We start from the raw sequence: 22,523 nt of genomic DNA on the forward strand, positions 1-22,523 counted from the left end.
TAGTCCAAGGTCACTCGTAACCTGGGGATTCCAGCATTTATTTGCAAACAGAGGCCAGCCTTCCAGTCTATCCAAGTGCAGAGAAAGGTCTGGGAAATACAGGATAACCCAGATCAATGAGGTGGTAGCCTACAAAGTTTCCTTTCTTTCCAGCATGGAACAGAGCTTCCACGTCACCCAGTCCTCTACTCTCCATTGTTGTTTCGCTCCCCTGCATTCCCTCCTTTCCAAATTTAAGCTCGAGACACTCCGAAGAATGGAGCTGCACGACAGAGCACAGGCTTTGTGTGTAGGTCCCTAACGTCTCCAATTAAAAGGTTATGAGGCTGCAGGACTGGAAAAGCTGCCAGTCAAAGCAGAGAGTAATGGGTTAGAGGGATCCTGTGGTTGGCTCAGCATAAGGCTGCTATATCTGGCTTTTGAAAGCAGAATGCAAAAATAAATAAATAAATCCCTGTTCATTTTCATTTCCGCTGCTGATTCTGAGAGAAGAATGCAGTTTACTTGGAAAGGGTCCAGGGTATCTTGGTGCAGAATTTGGGACTGGGATAAAACCCTAATCAAACTAACCCATTGAAGAGCTGGATATGTGGAAATGCGAGCAGGGGTAGCAGGGGTGACCGTGATGCTTTTAAAATGACTCTGCAAATGACAGAACACGAGAAACGTTCAGACGCATACCCCCCACTGCCCAATTTTTTTTTATGCTGTTTCTCTCTCTCTCAGAACTGAGTACAACACTGCTGCCTGCGAGCTCTGCAGGTTCTTCAGTTATGCCTGCCAGTTCTAGCTTGGCAGCTGGATATTTAAGAGCCGGTGCAGGTGGCAACGGACCCTGTAGGAGGCCCAAAGAGCAGGCAGGGATGTGAGAATACCTGGATCCTCTGATTTCTCTGCTGGAGGTGCACCTGCATCTATTTTGATGATGGGCTCTAGCCTGTGAATGCTTAAGCTCCCGACTGATCTGGTCCGCTACAGATGCTACAAAACGCCTGTTTTCGTTTACTGCTGGCATGGGTCCTTTTTAGAGGTCCTTCACAAAACCAACACAATCTTATGCTGCATCCGTAGCCCTCCCACCTCACTGGTGCACAATTTCACAGGGCCCTCCTTCAAAATGCTGCGATTCAAAGAACAAAATCGCCTTTGTGCAAAGCAAATGCAGAAGCGGCTGTCAAAAAATAAATATCAACAGCTGCCGATAGGGGTCTCCCCCAACAATGATGCAGGGCACCGTAGAGGCAGCTACAGTATTTGAAACCTGCACTCCAGGGAGAAAGGAAAGAGTATGTGATGGCACCAGATGTGGCCTAACACAGAATAAGAGAGCAGCGACTGTCACAGCTGAGGCCAAAGCAAAGAAATGAAAAGGGGAGGGTTCCCCCCCCTCCCTCACCCAGCCGCCTTGGAGAAGAACTGTCCATTTAAGATTTACAATGAATGTTATTTTTAGACTGGTTTTCTGTCCTCTGCTATTCCCAAGGACTCGAAGCAGGGAGCGAGGTTGCAGTATCACCCAAATGAAACTATGTCTCTAGCCACAGGGCTTTATGCAATGGTGTAACGAATTTCACCGAACTGTCGCTATTCGCGTCCTGGCTTTGAAGGCACTGGTTATATTTGAAACTCGCTTCTGGAACTTCTCCTTCGTGGCTCTTTGTTCTCAGACACGGCCCACACTTTGGGAGTTGGCACCATAACCTCTTGAGAACAAGTGCGGCACAGGGGATGGATTGTCGGATTAGGATATGGGACACCCAGCTTCAAACCCACCCGCCCTCCCTGCCCCATTAAATTTGCTGGGCGACTGTAAACCGGTCATGTACTCTTCCTCTGACTGCTCCTCTTTTGACACATTAAAGCTTTGGTCTAACGGAACAGACTCGTAGGATACCAGCCTCCCCCAGGTCACTCTTTTATCTTATAAGGTGATCCAGTGACTATTATTTCTCCTCCCTTCAAAAATGTGAAATATATTTAGTAATGCTGCATTTTAAAAATTTACGGGAGGGAAAAAACCCTTCATGACGTGTATAGTATTTTACATTCAAGGGGCAAAAAACAAAAATGTAGCAAACCTACCTACTTGTAATGCAAGTGACTGAAAATGGTGAACATTATATAAGAGAGATTCTTTTGTGAGCATACGTTTATTTGTATAGCATTTCTGGTGTATAAGAACAACGATGTGCTATCGAGTCACAACTGACTTATGGCAACCCCATCCACAAGGTGTTCCAGGCGGGAGAGAAGCCAGGGTGGCCTGCCATTGATTGCTCTCCTCTCCCCAGCAACCTGTCTTCCTTGGTGGTCTCCCATCTCAGTGCTGACCGTGGCCAACTCTGTTTAGCTTCCAACCTCTGACAAGCCCAGGCTCCAGTGTGTAAAACCCAATTCATACTTTTACGTTTATCTTCATTACAAATCCAGCGGGGGAAGATGAGCTACAAAATAGAGGGATTTGTTTCTTACATTCGACAGCACTAATATTTTTGCAGGTGACGCCCTGCCAGTGGGCAACACCAACAATGGCCTGTACGTGCAAACTCTCTGTTGTGGCCCCCACCCTGTGGAATGGCCTGCCTGGTGAGTTTAGGGACTCCCATTCCTGATTTTTTGCAAACTATACAAAACTGATTTATTCAGGACAGCTATTTTACACAGATAGGAGGGCTGTACCATTAAGGAAGTGGTTTCAAGTAGAGGCAGTGGTAAAGGGATAGGAACTGTAGATTATACTGCTGCGTGCTGTCTGTTGTGGTAAATAGGATCTTACTGGGAAATTTCTGCATTGTTTAATATGTCAGGTTTAGAACTGCTTCTGCTCTCTTTCAGCCTTGTTTCAGCTCTGAAAGCTGAATTTCAACAGTTCCAGCTGTTGATCATATGGACTTACTCTGTGTAATCCGCTCTAAGTCTCAGGAAGAAATAATGTAAACAATAAAATAACGTAAATAATATTCCAAGACAAAGAAGTAAAAACTGTGCCAATCTTCTTCCTTCTCTTCTTTAGCAGGTTGTGAAGTTGGAGGAATAGCACAATGCACAGCACGGCACACAAGTGTCAAGAAATCCATATATGGAGACAGCTTTGCCCCCCCCCCGCCCATTCTCAAGCCAGATACACAGCACATAAATTTCTGTCTCGGTGTTATACTTTTCTGCCAGAGGGCTGGAGCCTCCCTTCCGACAAACACCAAGCAAAGGAGCCAGGTTAGCCCTCCGTTACACAACAGGAAGATCGTATTTCCCTTCCCCTCTAGCAGCAGAGTCCTGCTCTACAAGGCACTGAAAGGGTTAGAAGCATTTCCAGAGGCTGAGAAGTCTAGTGTGCAGAAAAAGGGCTGCCTAACATTGGTTTTCCTGCCTATATGTAGGACTTTTAAAAGGCAGGAAATCTTCTGTGCTAATGTGCTGCAAAGGGAGGCAGGCCGCTAGGGTTCCATTGTATAAGCAAGGGAACGTACACTGATGTGGGGGCCTCCTCAGGCTTTGAGATAGCTGAGGAATCCACCATAAATCGTACGTGGAGAGATGTTCGTCCTTTCTCCCTTCTCTCAAGGCCAGTCTACATGTGCAGTGGCATGAAGACAGTAGACTCCTAAGTGTTTTACAGTCAATGGGCTTAGACTGGAGTCACTCTGCTTAGGATTGTACTGTTTGAGTACCAAACCACTGCAGGTGACAAGTACCATTTTTAGACACCCCCATTACATAAAACTTCCTAATTATACCAAACTACCACTCGAGGACCAGGGTCAGCAACAACCTCTCTCCTCTGATTTTTTTTTAACTTGAAAAGGTTCACACCCCCACTAGGAAAAAGCTATCCACGTGTTCACATGTGATGAAGTCCATTCTACCTCCCCAGAATTCTACCAGCTCATTCTTCTAACACGTGTAGGCCAGACCAGATTATCGTTGCTCACATACACCCCTAAGCTTCTGCTCCCCCTTTCTGCTCTAGCTTTCTACAGTGACTTGATCAATATTTCAATTTCCAACTCCACCCCCATGCAAAGAAATTGAGTGGGAAGAAAAGACATGCACAAAAGCATGTGAGCAGAAACCGGGCCATCCGTTTGCAGAAGAGGGAGAAAGCAGCTTTCGGTGATTTCTCTCTCTCTCTCTCTCTCTCTCTCTCTCTCTCACACACACACACACACACACACACACACTCACACTGCAGCACTCTCCTTCAACCCCCATAAGGCTCCTGGGGTGTCCACTAACCAAGAGCGTCACAATTTCAGGGGGAAGGAAGGGTAAGTTACTATTAATGCAGCATTGAATCCAAGCCAGTGTTTTTAAACAAATGAGAGAATAAACTGTTTTTCAGCTAGACAGGATCAATCAGCTGTCTGCCACCAACAGGGACAAGTTCCAGGTTTGAACGGTGAAGGGTCAATTATAACAGAGTGGGGACAGGGGACTCCACAGTTCTCCTAAATGGACAAGCAGCTTCCCTAAGTATAGAAGGCCGGAAGCTACTGGATCTAGAGAGTCGTTAGAAGGACTACTGAATGTATAAAAACCTGATTCACTGTTCAGTTTGCTAGCATGCATTTTTCAGGATTTGAAGGAATTTTATTTGCCAATAAAATGTATCCGAGTACCAGTTCCACATTATTCAGCACTGTGCCTGTATCACTTTTCCTTCAGCAGGAACAATACCCAACATGTGATTTATGAGACCAACTGTATTATTTACCAAGGGCAGCTGTAAATTTAGGATTACATATACAGCTAATAATAAAGGCGCATCTGAAGAGCAGTTTCTAGTGTGCCTTAAAACTTTAAAGGCTGTTCTTTATTTACAGTCCTAGCTTTAATACACATTGGAAAAAACTATATATTCTAAGTAAACACTGTCCAGGAAAACGTAATTTATAAGCACATTTATTTTGGATACTTGCCGAGAGTCCTTTTGCATGCAACACTTCTTCTATAGAGCCTCACTACTGATACACCACAAAATGCACAAATAGTGTTGCTATTCCATGCTTTCGCTAAACAATTTTTTACTTTTTAAAAATAAAACGTTTAAATGGAAGATTTTTTTTTCTTCCTCCACCACTTCAAATCGAGTTATCCAAATAAAACAGCGCTAAAAATACTTGCTAACCCTCATTCCGCACTGATTATAACACTGTCTTATTTACAAGTGGAAACTGCAGAAGAGTTGGGGCAACTGTTAAACCACTTGACGGCTAAAGCTGTGAAATGCACTCTTGGAACAGTTGTGGAAACTAAGAAATGACCTGGATTCATGGGATAAAGCCAGCGAAGGGTAATCTGGCGTCTCACAAGAGTGAGAAAAGGGTCTCTCTCTTCGATCTTTTTTTAAGGCCAGTAAATCCTGGTTCATGCATTTCCCTACCTACTTATGAGCTGTATAGAAAATGCTCCTTTTAAAGATTTTATTTATTTATTAATTATATATTGGATTTCTATCCCGCCCTCCCTGCAAAGCGGGCTCAGGACGGGTCACAACATCGTATTGTAACAATTACAACAATATATAAATACTATAAAAATATACAAAATATAACTTAAAACCATATAAAACGGTAAGACAATAAAACACAGTCCAAGGATCTCTAAGATGTGGCAGGGTGGTGACTTCAGTACATATGACCGTGGGTAGGCACAACAGATCTGTTAGGCTTTGGAAGCGGAGCAGGCCAGGCAAGGGACCAGCAGGATAGTTTGCCATTTTCATAGGCCTGGAGGAACATTTCCATTTTGCAGGCCTGGAGGAACTGTAGGAAGTCTCACAGGGCCCAAATCGCAGCTGGGAGAGCGTCCCACCAGGCCGGAGCCAGAGCTGAGAAGGCTTCGGCCCTGGTCGAGGACAGGCAAACATCCTTGGGGCCAGGGGCCGACAGCAAATGTTGGTCTGCGCAGGGTAACGCCCTCCAGAGAACAGGGAGAGGCAGTCCAGTAGATATGCAGGTCCCAGTCCACTAGGGGCCTTGAAAGTTAACACCAACACCTTGAACTTGACTCAGAAGTCAGCCAGAAGATGCAAGCAACCTCAATGACACCTGTTTAGCTTTTAAGGTGCTAGCCCAAAGAAGTTCCGTATGTGAACGTATGAAGCTGCCGTATACCAAGTCAGCCCATTGGCTCTTTTAAGTCAGAATTCTCGACTGTCATTGGCAGAAGCTCCCTGAGGTCTCAAGCAGTGAGAAAGGTCTTTCCCAACACCTGTTACTAGAGATCATTTGACTGGAGATAGCCAAGACTGAACGCGGAATCCTCTGCATCTGCTCTGCCACTGAGCGGCAAATGCCACAAAGGATCCTAAGACCCAAGTTGTAAAGGGAGTGAGTGCCTTTTGTATGAGCATGGCATTCTCTTGTGCCAAGTCAGACTATTGGGCCCACAGCCCAACCAGATTCTTTGTCTAAGCTAGCAGCACCCCCCAAGGTTTTTTTGCTGCAAATGTAAGGACAGGAATTGAGTCTTGAAGCATAAGCTGGAAAGACACAAGATAAATATTATACTCTGTCTCGTGATTGCAACCATACACGTTCTTAGGTCAACTCAACTCCCAAACCTTATAAAGCTCAGTCCTGCATTTGACCCTCCACCTACCTTCTGTTGCATGAAAATCATTTCAGAAAAAGAACAAAGAATGAAAAAGCAAGCTTTCAAGGAAAAACGCAACCCATCTGCACAAACGACAAGGTCGTGCCAACAACAGATGCACCGACAGAAGCATCTTCTCAAAAAACCCAAAGTTAGCACCAATCATCACTTAAGATTTCTGAATTGGATGGGCTCCAGCAAGCCAAGCCAAGTATCAAGCAAGCGCAGTGTCAAATAGATGAGTAGGCACCTGTCCCTCTAGCGTGTAAAGCCCCACAGTGCAAACTCTTGTTCTGGGAAAAGAAATCTGATTGGAGAGGGAACGTACTAGAAGCACAGTGTGGCATGAGAAAACAGAGATCAAAATGGGCACGCTTAAGACCATGACCTCTTTTGGGTCTCGTGTTACTTAGGACCGCTTTGCGTTATGCAAAGAGACTGTTTCACAAAAGGCACTACTTTGGGGCTAAACAAGAAGAATGCAGATGCACGTCAGGATGTCACCTGTCACGCCCTGCAAGGTCCCGTGTACTGCTTGTACTCTGCAAGGCCCTGTGTACTGTTTGACTCTGAGGACAATTACGCCCCTGTGCTTATGTCTCTCGCGAGTTTTCAGAGATTGAAAGACACTGGCCAGTGTGGGACAAAGAAGCAGCAGCCGTTAAACTACCCGTCACCCTGGCGACTTTGGCTAGAGGGAGCAAAGGTACCTTTTGAGGTGTCGACGGACCAGAAAAATCTAGAGGCCCTCCGATCGCCCCGAAGATTGGGGGCGAAACAGCTCCGGTGGGTGGAGTTCTTTTCAAAGGTTCAATTCACTCTCAAGCACCTCTCTGAGTCCTTAAACTTCTTAGCAGACGCACTGTCCCACCTACCACAACATGAAAGCCAAAGGGAGATTAGTGACACTACGTTCACATCGGCCCAGCTGGGAGGGGTGGTGGTGATGCGTCGGCAAGCACGTGAACTCCTGTCGACCCACTCAACCCTTGGCTAGAGAAAATCAAGGTGGAACTGGAAAAGGAGGAGGAGGAGAGATTGCAAGATCCTCTGGTGAAGGGGGAGGATGGACGCTGGAAGCGCTAAAGAAATGTCTTGACGACAAATTCGCCAGGCATTCTGGGTTTGTGAAGACTTTGCATTTAGCTCAGAGGCAATTTTGGTGGCCAGGGATGAGAAAAGGTCTCTCTCAATATGTGACTACTTGTCAGATATGGTTGATGGGAAAGGAGCGGGGAGGAAAGCCCCCAGGACTGTTGCAACCACCGGAGACTCCATCCAGACCCTGGGCTATGATTTCTATGGATTTTATCACAGACCTCCCCCCTTGCAGGGCCAGATGAATTGCATCCGAGGGGACTAAAAGAACTCACAGATGTAATTTCTCAGACTTTGTCCATTATTTTTGAGGATACTTGGAGTACAGGTGAGGTGCCAGAAGACTGGAGGTGGGCAAATGTTGTCCCCGTCTTCAAGAAGGGGAAAAAGGAGGAACTACCGACCCATCAGCTTGACGTCTATAGCTCGAAAAGTTTTAGAACAAATCACCAAACAATGAGTCCTTGAGCATTTAAAAAGGATGGCTGTGATTACTAAGAAACAGCATGGGTTTCTCAAGAACAAATCATGTCAGATCAACCTTATCTCTATTTTGGAGAGAGTTACTACCTTGCCGGATATGGGGAAAGCTGTAGGCATAGTTTGTCTCAATTGCAGTAAGGCTTTCGATAAGGTTCCGCATAGCCTTGTCGACAAATTGGTAAAACGTGGTTTGGATCCTGTTATTGTTAGCTGGATCTGTAACTGGTTGACAGATGGCACCCAAAGAGTGCTAGTTAATGGTTCCTCATCCTCTTGGAGAAGAGTGACAAGTGGAGTTCCTCAGGGATCAGACCTGGGACCTGTTCTGTTCAACATTTTTATAAATGATTTGGATGAAGGAATAGAGGGAAAGCTTATCACATCTGCAGATGATACTAACTTAGGAGGGGAAGCAAATAAGGGCTGTCATATAGAGGATAGTGCAGAGTTGTTTTCCATTGCCCCAGAAGGTCGATTCAGAAGATATGGGTTGAAATTAAATAAAAAAGAGTTTTCGGCTAAACATTAGGAAGAACTTCCTGACAGAGCAGTCCCTCAGTGGAACAGGATTCCTCGGGAGGTGGTGGGCTCTCCTTCTTTGGAGGTTTTTAAGCAGAGATTAAACAGCCATCTAATAGCAATGCTGATTCTGTGAACCTGGGCAGATCACGAGAGGGAGGGCAGGAGGAGTTACATTGTTGCTTAGTTTTCATTGCTCCTTCTTGCATGTCCAGGGTGATGCTGATTGCCACTTTGGGGGCAGGAAGCAATTTTCTCCAGGGCAGTTGGCCAGAGATCCTGGAGTTTTTTTGCCATCATCTGGGTATAGAGCAGGGGTCACTGTGTGTGTGTGGGGGGGGGGGGAAGGTAGTTGTGAATTTCCTGCACTGTGCCGGGGGTTGGACTAGATGACCCTGGAGATCCCTTCCAGCTCTATGATTCTGCATTCCGTACCTACTGTATTTGTTCACTGGACGTTCTAGTTCTTGATTATACTGTATTTGTTCATTGAATATCCTAGTGGTTGTTCATATTGACTGATACTATGTAATCTGCCGTGGGTCTCAGTGAGAAAGGGAGACTATAAACAGATTATATAAATAAATAAAATACGAAGACGGGAAGTAAATAAATGTCCGCATCTTAAGCGCCCCCCTCCACCCCCCAGCATCAATGGCTTGAAGCTGGAAACAATAAAAACCATAACCATTTCTACCTATTTATGAAAGTCTCAGTCAGTTAAAACACACCTCCCTTGCCAGTGTTGTATCTCTGGCCATCACAACCTGCTCAAATAGGAATTAAAATTATTCTGAAAATGCTGCTTTGAGAGTTTCCAAAATTTGGGGCAAGAAGACTTTACTGAATTTATAGTGGAGGCTTGGGGGAGGGGGGGAAACCCTACTTTGATCTTATGGAAATTAATTTCCAATTAAAGAAAACAAAGAAAAGAAAAGACAACACACGTTTAAGCATCTAAAAGGTCAAAAAAGCAGTAAGATCCCCAGATGTCACCTCCAGTAGTAGCTTTACTATGCTGTCTGATGTTAAAGTAGCAGGGTTACACAAACTTCGTCAGCGACTTTGATCACCGAACTGGAAAAGTGGATACAAATGTTTTAATTGATAAAAGCATGTGCTCTCCGAATGAGCTATGCTCCTCCCCAAAACTTACCCATCACCTCCCTGGAAAATCCGAATTTCAGAGGCAAGCCGGTTTGCATATTTGCAATCTGAGATTAAGTGCAGAGTTTATTCTGGGGGAAGGACCGGAATGTACCCAGAACCTTGCCGTAAAATTTCCGCTCCCAAAGGAATTCTTTGACGACCCAAAAGTCCCTCAGAGATTATATACTGAACCACACAAATTGCTCACTGAAACACTGGAATGCATCACCATTTTGTGTTGATTTTTTTTTAAAATTACTTGAAGGAAACTTCCAACAAGAGCAGACGCTGGAATAAGGAACGTCAGCTTAGTTCTGATTTAAGGATATTGCAAACCGAAGTCCCCCGAGAGGTTTCATTTTGGGCAGCAAATGACTAACCCTAGCAGATCAATGGCTTTCTTTTCCAAATGCATCTGTATTCTTAAATATGTATAAGACAGAACTAAATTACACCCTGCCGTCCTGAGCCGAGGTTGTCTATTCTGCTGTAATTTTTTTTCCTGTAAATAATTTAAGAGGTACGGAGGCTCTCTCCTGTCAAAGTGGCATTAAATTGATTTTGGGATCAGCTTCCCAGATTGCATTAATAATTAACACAGCATTCTGAAAAGTGCACCAAGCGGCTGGGGATGAGAGGTTTAAGGGGGAAAAAAACTTCTCCGTTGCATTTCACCCCAGAGACACAGCCCAAGTGGAGCCTGCTCTTGGCTTCTCCGCAAGCTGTATGAAAATGCACGTGAGCCACACATAAAGTTGCATCTTCTCCCCAGACCTTGGTGAAGGCAGAAAAGTGAAAGTAAAAGGTTGCTCCAATGGTGAGACACACAACTCTGTTGTTTTTTTTCCTGCAGCCGAACAGAGAAAGAGGGGAAACCACTCCACCCTCCAAACCTTCCTGCCTATGTTGTTCCTGGAAGGAAAACTTACCCAACAGAATGCCGCTCTGCCTCGAGAAGAAGAGAGATTTCAGTTTAAAAAATGACGCATGCATAGGCCAGTTATTAAAACATGGGTTCCAAACAGCTGTGCATAACCAACCGATACATGAGAAACATCAGCCGAAGCAAAACCGATGGCTGAAGAATTCCAGGGAGAATGTCCGGGTTAGGATGCTAGATAGTGACTCTCAAGAACGGTCTTGGCCCAGGAGGAAATGAGGGATGCAAATATTTTAATCAATAACGAAACCAACGGTGATGAAGGAAGGAAAACCGTAAGACTCTTCTACAAACAACACTACAAATAACTTCAGTACTTCATAGGACCAGAGAGATCGTCCTAAAGAAAGGGAAGGACTTGGTGATGATGAGATCAAAACAGGAGAAGGGAACAGAAATCTCAGCCTCATAGCAAGTGCACGGATGAAGGGAAGGCCGGGAAGTGGGGGGGGGGGAGACCAAAGCAAAGGACAGCAATAAGGCTGCCGGTCCCACCACAGAGCCAAGTGATTCCCCTGCCCCGCCTCTCATTTCCTGCTACTCCTCTGAGCAGTGGCAGGAGAAAATTTTTTAAAATGGCTGTCAGGTTGAAGGAGAGATGTCACTTCCAAGGGGGAAAAAAGCAGGAGTGATGTCAGTCCTCACTAGGAATTGCTGAAAACTCGATGGTTTTGCCATAGGTTTTATGTTAATTCCTAGAGAAGCATGGCATCAAATCCAAGTTTCTCCCCAGAAGTGACATCAATAGCACTCGAGAGCCAGTTTTGTGTAGTGGTTAAGAGCGTGGGACTCTAATCTGGAGAGCTGGGTTTGATTCCCCACTCCTCTGTCTGAAGGTAGCTGGGTGACCTTGGATCAGTCACTGCTCTTCTAGAGCTCTCTCAGCCCCACCCACCTCACAGGGTGATTATTGTTGGGGGGATAATAATAACATACATTGTAAACCACTCTGGCATCAAGTTGTCCTAAATCGAATGTTGTTATCATCATTGGAGCAACAGCCACTCCCCCATGTCCTCCCCCACCCCGGCCTCCTGCTGCTTACCAGGTTGGGCCTGGCAACCCTAGACAGCAGTAAGAATTTTCTTTTTAAAAAGAGGCAGTGAGACTGGCTGGAAATACAGGAAGAAGTAGAACGTGCTCATTCTGCCCCTGCCTTGCCGCTTTAATCAACAATTAACACACCTGCTTCCTCCATAGTTCGTTTCTCAAAAGCAGAAGGCCGCTACTTCTCTGTTGCAAGCTGAACAGCTATTCAGTTAACACCAGACTGATGAAAGACAACCTTCACTCTCACAGCAGTTATTGTTGCCAATCAAGCGAACACCCACCAACCCAACTGTGTTTGTTCTGTCATGAAACCACCAGGCAAGCCCCGCTCCCTCCTATCATTTTTACTTTAATTTAGGTCAGCTCATCTAAGATGTCACATACAATTATGCCTCCCATTTTCAAAATAAGGGTGGGGGAGAGGGATGTCCCCAGCTCTGGAGAATCTGTGGACTGAGAAAGAGCAGATCAAATCTCCCACTGGCAGGTGCTTAAAAGACAAGCTCAGTCTCTATTTGAGATCGAACTTCAGGAAAATCTTCAGCTGGGGTCCAAAAAAACTACTGCGCATGGCCAAGAGTTGTGCATGCATAGCCTGTGGAGTACTCTTTTATATGAGTGGCAGACTCCTTATCTTTATGCTGCATCACAAATAGCTTGTGGAGCTCCCCTAACAGCAATTTAACAGGCAGAAGCCCAAAGCTCCTTTAGGCAAAAAAAAGTCAGGCGCACAGCTCTTTGGCTCTTGGCCGTAAGATATTCCCTGTGCCTGTGTTCCATATTCAACAGAGCATCAGATTCCACACAGGCTCAGTTCAGAATCCCATCAAACCACGGTTTGCACCAGCAACAGTTTTGAACTCCATCTACGGTTTTAGCTCCCAAATGTACAAACAAACCATTCAGAGCTTTCGTTTGCCTCCTGCTTTCCCATCTTTACGGTGCAGGGTCCTCCAGAGGTGGACAATGGCTGGAACTACAGTTTGTCAACAGGGGTGGGTGATCCGGGATTTGGGAACTGGCTAAATAGCCAGATTTATGCCGGGCTTCTCCATACTTTTATTTTTCCAGGCATGGGGCAGGGAAGGCCTGTCTCTCTTGGCCTGTGCCCTCACAGCTCCCCATACTCCCCGCTGGCTCCTCTCCCAGTCTCTCTGCTGGCTACCTCCTGTACCCCACCAGCCTCGCACCGCTCTCCTGCCGTGCTGCAGAGCTTGCCTCGACTTTGTGCTGCTTCTCTCTCACTTGCTGTTGCCCTGCCTCTGCTGTAGCTGCCAAGCTCCACGCCACAGCAAGTGAGCAGGGGAGAGGAGGCAACAGTCAGAGTGGATTTCCATCCCAATCTCCACCTCCGCCAAGACGCCAAAAGAGCCCTTCAAGTTGCCACCAGTCACACTTTAAACTCCACGGCTCTGCTGGGCCTCACCTCCCCTTGCTTCAGTTTGGGGTTCTCTGGTTTGACATTGGGGTTCCCCGGTTTGGTACTGGTTACCTTGCAATATTTTGGTTCTGCTGGATTTGTTGGTTTAGCTTGCACTGGGAGTGGGACTCGCATTTGGGGCTCGCTTTTGGCCCGGGGTTGCCCTTGCTTAAGGTTTCTCTTTGCCTGGAAAGCCTTGGAAATGTTTCACATAGGAAACAATAGAGACTGGCTGAGGGCACCTTATTCAGGGGCCCATAGAATTGGACCGCGGGGTCCAATCTTCCTGAAATTTGAGGGGGTGTCCCCAAGTGGATCCCAGTGGAATTCCGGTTCAAGGTTTTGGTTTTAACCTTTAAAGCCCTTAGCGGGATTTACCTGTGGGACTGCCTCTCGCCACATGTTCCCCAGAGACTGCTCCGTTCGGCAGATAAACATCTACTGGTGGTCCCTGGCCCTAGGGAGGTTTGCCTTGCCTCAACCAGGGCCAGGGCTTTCTTGGCCCCAACTTGGTGGAACTCTCTTCCTGTGGAAACTCAGCCCCAGCAGAGATGTTCTGTCAGGCATATGGGGGTTGAGGCGGGCGGGCCAAAAAACTGGCCTCCTACCAGAGGGTTGGAGTGTTGCCCCCAGACTGCTGTCATCTGGTAGCAGGCCATCCTGCCCCACAGATGTGTTTTAGTGTTTGGGTGATGTGACTAGTGTTTTAATAAATTTATGTAATTTGTTTTTATTGTATCTATTACCGCCTGCGATCTGCTCTGAGCCCGCTTGCGAGGAGAGCAGGATTCTCTAATCTTGCCGAGCCAGATTAGAGAATCTGACCTGGATTTCAGGATACTGAATATTTGTGGTTTCTCTGAAACCCAGATCTGGATCAACCTTTTTTTTTTTTTTTTTTGGTGCACACTCTTTTTTGTCAGTTCAGGTGTTATAAAAGGAGCAACAACGAAGAGATGTGCCTCTTTTGAGCACAAGCTGAAAGGAAGTAGAAAAGGACAAGGAAGCTGGGGAATGTAAAAAAGTTCACACTGAAGTATGTATGAGTGCCAAACCACAGATGGCACCAACCTGGGATTTTTGAGACCACTTTAAACTATGATTTCCCAGCTGATAATAAACCACCTCTGTCCACTTAAACCACAGTCTAGTTTTCTTAACCATAATTTGTCTCAATGTGTTTATTTTTCCTCCCACCGTGACAGAGGCCCAAGAGGGCCATGATGCCTCCACCAGGAAAGGAGAGATATGGATAGTTCAACTCATCTTTTTTTCACAGGGTCCAAAGGAACACAAGCACGGCAGCACCTGCAGAGGAGAACTCTCCCTTCCCTCCACGTACGGTCCTGCCTAAAATGCCACACGAGTTAGTGGATCCTCAACAGGAGGGGATGATATTGATGGACCTCCTGCCCCCTCCCTCTCTGCGCAAGCAGAAACGAGGCTTGTGTGGGTGAAAGGAGAGTTAGGATCCAAAGCACAGTCCAGGGACCACAAACTATGCTTTAGCTACCACTGCATCTTTATTTGGCCGATAACACTTAATAATTAAACGAGATCTCAAACACTGCCAAAAGTCTAGACAGAGAGAATGAACTCACATAAGTGAAACAATAATCCTTTCGTTATATTATGTATTATTTAAAACTGTACCTCCCTGTATAATAAAGTCAATAACCTAGTGGGGGGGGGGAAAGAAAGTTGTTCAACTAAAGAAATCTGCCGTTACCTTCATGATGTTCACTAAGTCAGTCTGATAGTAGCGGTCTTGGTGTGCGTTCGCAGCTGCTAAAGTGAGAAGGTAGTCATTCCTCGCATGAGTAGCTTTAGAATTACACTCCGACCTGCGGGCTTTTAACTATATGCAGAAAAGAGAATCAGATGGTCAGGAAAAGATGGGCAGTAATTAAGGCACAAGAGCGTAACACCGTGAAGCAAAAGTTTGAGAGGGTGAAGTTTGATGGTGCTCCTTTCGTGCATTTCTTCTGCTTTTAATGGAATGACAGGGCAGTCTAGCTGGATAGATCATTCTTTTTTTAAAAAATCATTAACATGTAGCGACATAAATTTAGCATTTATACAGCACATTTTAAGCAAATCACTTCAGACAATTTACTGTCTTTGCAAACAACTTTGGAAAGTAGGTCAGAATTACTTCTGTATTGGACGTAACAGGCTGAGATAGTACAGTAGCTTACCTAAGGCCACTAATTTCTTGGCTAATGCAAGATCAGAAGTGTGGGGTCCACAGTTCACACTCTGAGCCATTTGTCAGTACTACAGCACATCACACTCGATGGTCCAAAGTTAGGAGCAGTAATTTTTTTTTTTTATAAAGGAGAGCGACATGCTCCTACTCATCAACTTCACTGACTAGTCACTGTGGATAGACCTCTCTCATATCACAGAGTTGTCAGTGGGCCTAGAGAGGACTGATGTCACTTCTGCAGTTTTCCTGGAAGTGACGTCACTCCATCAGTCCAATGGCCATTTTTTCCCTTCCACCACCTCTCCAAGTGCTTACAGCTTCACATATTGCATTTCTTGCAGACGTCACTTCCACACAAGTCAACACTAACGTATGAAACGCAACATGAACTTTTCCAGTCACAAGTACACTGGAAGGGAGTATTTTTCTGAGGCTGGCTGAAATAACCAAGCCATAGAAAACGAAACAGGAAAGAGAGACTATACAGGCCGAAGCCAGGAGGCTCTGCCAGAATCATGGCCTCTAAAAACCAGTATGAGGCATCAGTCTGGGACTGTACTGGTAGCAAAGCTGCTCCCACCTCCAGTCCTTGACAAATGAGGACTTACAATAGATGACCTTTTGATACAGATAGATACGTAAGAACTGCAATATTTGTGCCGTTCTGAATTTAACATGTCCCACTGCAAAATGTGTCTGCTCTGTCTTCTGAACATTGGTGGCACGCCCACTAGACATGAACACACCTCCATGAACTTATGCAGTTTGGACTGCATCCCACAGATCTGTTCCCTTAATGATGGCTATTTCCTCGGGCTCAAGAAATCTTCCTCTCGCAAATGGGGGAAATCACCACCACTAGGGAAACAGTTCCGTGGGGTCTGGGCCCTTATTCATATACTCACCTTTACGCTTGCTTTCTGTAAGCTTATCCTCGACTGAAAGAGGCTGAGTTTAGACCTGCAAGAGAAAGGAAGGGAGTATATCAGCCAAGTGCTCAGAAGTCACGCTGAAAGAGCGGCTTACGCGAAGGAGCATCTTTTCCAAAATACGGGTGCAAAGTGACAAGTGGAGCGGAGAAACTACGAGCGTTCGGCCTCAGGCCCCACCAGCCTTGCCAATTAATTCCACAATGGTTACTAGCTCACAAAAATGTTCACTGGCTCATTTCTATGTGGCCCATCAATGGCCTGAAAAAGGAAAAAAAGCTGACTCCTTCAATTTACAAAAGTTTCTCATTTTAAAAACCAGGGGCAGGTGTGTGTGTGTGTGTGTGGGGGGGGGGCAACTGGAGAAAAGACTGCCTAGAAACTTGGACTCTACTCCCAGAAACCAAGATATCTGTTGGTGGTAGAGAGTGCTGTCAAGTCACCGCTGACTTATGGCGACCCCCTGGTGAGGTTTTCATGGCAAGAGACTAACAGAGGTGGTTTGCCGTTGCCTGCCTCTGCAACCCTGGCCTTTGCTGGAGGTCTCCCATCCGATTACTAACCAAGGCCGACCCTGCTTAGCTTCTGAGATCCGACGAGATCAGGCACACCTGGGCTATCCAGGTCAGGGTAAGTTATACATTATTCACACATTAAATGGGACTGGCGGTGGCTCAGTGGAAAAGAATCTGCTTGGCATGCAGAAGGTGCCAGGACCGATCCCTGACATCTCCAGATAAAAGGATCAGACAGTAGGTGACGTGACAGATCTCCACTTGAGACTCTGGGGAGCCACTGGCACTCTGAGTGGACAAGACTGACCTTGATGGACCAGTGATCTGACTCAGTATTATTATTTATATTATTTATGGCCCACCTTTTTCACTAAGACTCAATGCAGATAAATCAATACGAGCGGCGGCTGAGGCGTTCAACAAATAAACAGCACAATAGGGTATGGGTTGCAAAAATGGAAAAACTAGCAGAGATCCAATACAAAGCTAAAACAAAACACAAGCCATTTCATATGACGTATTAAACTTAGCCGAAACTACCCAGTAGGAGCAAACTTACAGCAATGGAGAGTACACAGTAGTATCATTTACAGTCCCTATCCTTTTAACCAAAGCATCTCTCTGAATAATTTCCTTACATGGCACAGCCCTATTTCCTGTATAAGAAAGCTCTCCTGAATTTGGTTTTGGTTTTGCAAAGTTTGTGGAAATCCAGGAGAGTGGGAGCTTTTCTGATCATTTTAGGCAGACTGTTCCATAAGATGGGGACCACTACAGAGAATGTATGTGTATGGGCAACTGCTGATTTTACCTATTTGCAGGGTGGAGCCAGCAGAAGGCCCTGTTGGGATGAAGAGGCGGTCCCATAGATTTGAGGAACCGTAGCCATGAAGGGCTTTGTATGTGATAGCTAATTCCTTGAATAAAAAGAACAACAACATTCGATTTACATACTGCCCTTTTTGGACAACTTAATGCCCACTCAGAGCGGTTTACAAAGTGTGTTATTATTATCCCCACAACAATCACTCTGTGAGGTGGGTGGGGCTGAGAGAGCTCTGAGAAGCTGTGACTGACCCAAGGTCACCCAGCTGGCTTCAAGCAGAGAAGGCGGGAAATCAAACCTGGCTTTCCGGATTAGAGTCCTGCTGTTCTTAACCACTACACTAAACAGCCTGGTAGCTGGGGACTGAGTGATTGTAAGACGCATACTCTGCCTATGTCCTGACAGTAACTGAACTACAGCATTCTGCACCAACTGGAGTATCTGAGTTGACTTTAAGGGGGAGACAATGTGGAGTGCATTGTAGTAGACTAATCTTGACGTTGCTGTGGCATGGATCCAGGAGGCGAGATCAGCTGTGTCGAGGTAGAGGGCCATCTTCTGGGCTAAACTGTGTTGGAAGAAGGCAGCTTCATGTGCATTCATAAGCGTGTATTAAAGGCAGGTAAAACACTTTGTATGCTGGAATTGCAGACATGTTACAACATACTTGGCCTCGATATCAGCTTTTTCACGGACGGCATGAGCCATCTGCTCAGTCTCGAAGTACTTCTTCTTCCCCTTGGCTAAATCTTTTACTGTCTCTTGCAGTTCAGCCTGGATCCTGGTCAGCTGGTCAACGCACTGCATAAAAACACACAAGCCAAGATATCAGCATTAAAACAGAACTTGAGTTACTGCTACACCCCTAATGCAAGAGACTTTAGTCTGCTTATTTTAATACAAAGCATTCTTATGCTGGGCATGTTGGCTCAAACGTACTCTGTCTACCTAAAGACAATGAACTGCTCCCTGCCACTTCTGGCAAAAAGATACAGCCATGGGTAATTTTTCAAGCTCACCTGGGATGATCGGTCTTCTCAAGGGAGGGAGGCTGTTTGCCCGCTTAAAGTGGAAGGTCCCCCAGTGGCTGAGCCCTCCCCACCTCTCCTGAGTAGCGGAAGAAAAGGTCTGAGCTAGAAATGATGTCTAGCAACTTGTAACATTACATTCAGGCTTTCAGGCAGATTTGACATCACAGCTGTCATAACCAGCCTGGGACATGCCCGGAAACGTTGGAGATGCCAGCCGGTGGCCTAGTTTGATCCTTAGTGGCAGTCCCTTCTCAGCAAATGGCGTTGCTGCCTCTGCCTGAAGTAGATGATACTCCTTTTTTCCCGAAGATGCTCACGCTCATGTTTTCCTAGAGAACTTCACTAACTTTTATTGGATTTCTTTCACTTGTTAAAGTTAGGCTACCATTGTGATTACCCTGGAAGCGGTTACAAAAGCCCTGAAGGGCACACATGGATCGCTACACTGTGTTTAAACAAACTTGGAAGAGACTAACAGGAATTGGGGCAAATAAACCTCTTTCTCCTCTCAAAAGAGGTTTATTTGCCCCAATTCCTGGGTGGCACAGGGACAGAGGCAGAGGCGGAAATGGAAGAGACAGGTTGGGGGAATGGAAAATTGCTGCCCTCCTATCTGAGGCCACGGACTCAGTTGGACTCGGTGCGGAACTGACCCCACTTAGCCTTGCATGCATCCCTTCCATAAAGAAGACATCAGGATCAATCCAAGGAAGCCCAGCGATAATGATCTCAGATAAAAGGTGTGGCTCGCTTTGCCTGAGACCTTGGAGGGCTGCTGCTGCTGCTGATCAGAGTAGACGAGATTGAGTATAATGGACCAAGGGCTTGACTTGATATGAGGCAGCTTCATATATTTATTTGTAACTGGTAGAGTAAGGGGCAAAGCAGGAAGGAAGGTGCCATGGCGTACCTGATCTCATCAGATCTCAGAAGCCAAGCTAGGTTGGCCATACTCAGTACTTGGATGAAAGATCACCAAGGAAGACCAGGGTTGCTCTACACAGAAAGGAAATGGGAAATCACCTCTGTTCCATATTTGCCTTGAGAGACCTCCTTTTTTGGAGGTTTGTAAGCAGAGGCTAGATGGCCATCTGACAGCAATGCTGATTCTGCAAGCCAAGGCAGATCATGAGAGGGAGGGCAGGAAGGGTTACGTCAGTGCTCATGGTCCCTTCTTACATGCCCAGGGTATGTAAGGCTGCCACTTTGCAGTCAGGAAGTGTTTTCCCCAGACCAGTTCAGCTAGGGATCCTGATGGTGTCTTGCCATCTTCTGGGCATGGAGCAGGGGTCACTGGGCATGTGTGTGTGAGGGGAGGGGGAGTTGTGAATTTCCTGCATTGAGCAAGGGGTTGGACTAGATGAACTGGAGGTCCCTTCCAACCATATGACCCTATGACCCTTGAGAGGTCGCCGTAAGTCAGCTGTGACTTGACAGCACACACATATATACATAAGGGGCAAGGTTAATCCTACTAATGTTTTGAGGCTGTAAAGTTACTCCCTGTTGAAGTCGGCAAGTGCCTATCAATAACTGATTTTAAGGGCAAAAACATAAGGCCTTCTCTGCTCCAGAGAACTTTACTGGCGTGGCTTCAGGGTTTTCGGTGGTGTTAGTTATGTTACTGATGCTATTTTTAAAAACTGCTTTAACCTTCTTAAAAAACTGCTTTTAGGGATGCTTTTAATGATTCTGTTATCTCCGCTGAGCCCTGCTGAAAAAACAGAACTGGAAGCATCTAAGCTGAACAACCCTTGGGCTGTGTGAGCACACAATGCAAAGCCTAATTATGGGCCAGAGGAGGCATGAGCCTTTGGAGTGAGCCAAAGAACAGCGGCCAAAGTATTCTTAGTCCGTGCTTTGTGGCCGTAGCCTTTTGAAAGGCAGCGGCAGCAGAACTAGCATCAGCCTGGGATAACCTGGCAGCTTATCGCCTGCTTCAAGGGTGTACTGGGAGACGGTTAGGTCGTTAGCTGTCGTTTGAATTAGATTTTGTTTCATGTGCAAAATTTCGTAAGCAGCTTTGTGTCTCTGGAAGAAAGCAAGGCAAAAATATTTTAAAGGAATAAATAAAAGAAACTAAGAGAAACATGGGAACTCCTGTCAAAAACAGCTGAGTGCCAGGGTGCATGTTTTTGCACGCAGAAGAACCAAAGTTCTTTTCCTGGCATCTCCAGATAAAAAGATTTCAGACCCGGGAAAGACCTTTGCCCAAGGAGAACCTTGAGAGTTTGCTGCGACTCAGAAGAGACAATATTAGGCAATGTATTGTCGAAGGCTTTCACAGCCGGAGAGCGATGGTTGTTGTGGGTTTTCCGGGCTGTATTGCCGTGGTCTTGGCATTGTAGTTCCTGACGTTTCGCCAGCAGCTGTGGCTGGCATCTTCAGAGGTGTAGCACCAAAAGACAGAGATCTCTCAGTGACACACCTCTGAAGATGCCAGCCACAGCTGCTGGCGAAACGTCAGGAACTACAATGCCAAGACCACGGCAATACAGCCCGGAAAACCCACAACAACCATCAATATTAGGCAAGTCAACCTGACTCATTATATAAATCCACTATGGAAAAAACTAAACTAAATTTGAAAAATTCAGAAAGTCAAGAACCATTAAGGGTAGTAGTGTTTTCAACGCTGCTGCTTTCATTTCTCTGAGCTGGGCCACGCTGTCTGGCTGAGATTATGCTGGAATGAAGGCTGCCAACATTTATTGCAAGACGGAGATGCCACTTTAGAACTCGGGTGTCATTTCTCGTTGATGGCCTTGGACCTCAGACACCACTTCAGTCCAAAAGCCTGGTTGAAAAAGTTCTGGATGCTCAAGAACTTTTACGGCAGAATCAGCAGCCCCTTGTGTACCCTGGACGACCGCAAAGTGCGACTGTGTGCTTAAGTCAGTTTGGTGCTCCAAGAAAGCAGCTGACTGCCAGGCTCCCCCTCTACCACTGTTTGCAGGGCTTACTTCATCACGGCCTTGAAAGTGATGTTGAACTCTCTCGGAAGAATTACAACCCGCCAGCCTATGCTGATTGACAGAGGGCAAACAAAAGCAACCAATGGAGGAAAATTGATGAGACTTTACTGTTGGGGAACCACAGCACACATGAAGCAGTTTATTTTCATGCCCCATATTTATTTTAAGAACTCCTTTTGATAACAGGAAATAAAACTAAACTTTCTGAGAGTTACAACACATGTTCCAATTCCAGCTATGGCACGAAAGCCCCAGATTAGGGGACGTGTGCTCATTCTTACTTGTATGCTAGCACGAGTTAAATCTGTCCGATATTTTTAGATGAATGCAAATGTTGAGGTGCTTCTGTGTAAGCGCTTCAGCGATGGGAGACTGAGAAGCGAGTAAGCAAATACATTTAACTAAACACTAAAGGGACGTCCACGGTGATAAAGAGGTTTTAGGATGGTGACATATCCAGCAGACATCAAGAATCTCACTGTGGGGGGTGCAGATAAGGAGCCAGCAACCAAAGGGTTCAAGTACTCTTCCCTCCCATCACTGTCCATACACACCCTTTCCCCATAGCTGCTTTGTCCTAACCAATGCTGCCAGAGTTTCGTTGTATGGTATTGCACATCATCCCATCCTTAAGAACTACAAGCAAAAGTGAGTTTCATTTACAAGGCTGCTTGCTGCTGGCACTAGCCCTTCACTGCAGCCTCCTGAGAAGCTGCTCCTGGGAGATTCTCAAAAACGACTGGGGAGGTAGTGAAATGGGCTGCAGCCAGTACGTGGGGGCGGAT

The 22,523-nt window shown here is 46.0% G+C and overlaps 1 protein-coding gene across 1 annotated transcript in view; it reads right to left on the reverse strand.

Annotated features, from left to right (window-relative positions):
- Nucleotides 1–22,523, reverse strand: part of FCHSD2 (FCH and double SH3 domains 2) — a 202,347-nt gene that overhangs the window by 87,465 nt on the left and 92,359 nt on the right. The window contains exons 6-8 of the mRNA XM_054974082.1: nucleotides 18,400–18,533; nucleotides 16,368–16,422; nucleotides 14,983–15,111 (exon numbers count right to left, since the gene is read on the reverse strand). Of these exons, the coding sequence (XP_054830057.1) occupies nucleotides 14,983–15,111; nucleotides 16,368–16,422; nucleotides 18,400–18,533 (318 nt within the window). The remainder of the gene's footprint in view (nucleotides 1–14,982; nucleotides 15,112–16,367; nucleotides 16,423–18,399; nucleotides 18,534–22,523) is intronic.

The sequence above is a fragment of the Eublepharis macularius genome, chromosome 3 (genome assembly GCF_028583425.1).
Source record: "Eublepharis macularius isolate TG4126 chromosome 3, MPM_Emac_v1.0, whole genome shotgun sequence".
In the NCBI taxonomy this organism is placed as follows: domain Eukaryota; kingdom Metazoa; phylum Chordata; class Lepidosauria; order Squamata; family Eublepharidae; genus Eublepharis; species Eublepharis macularius.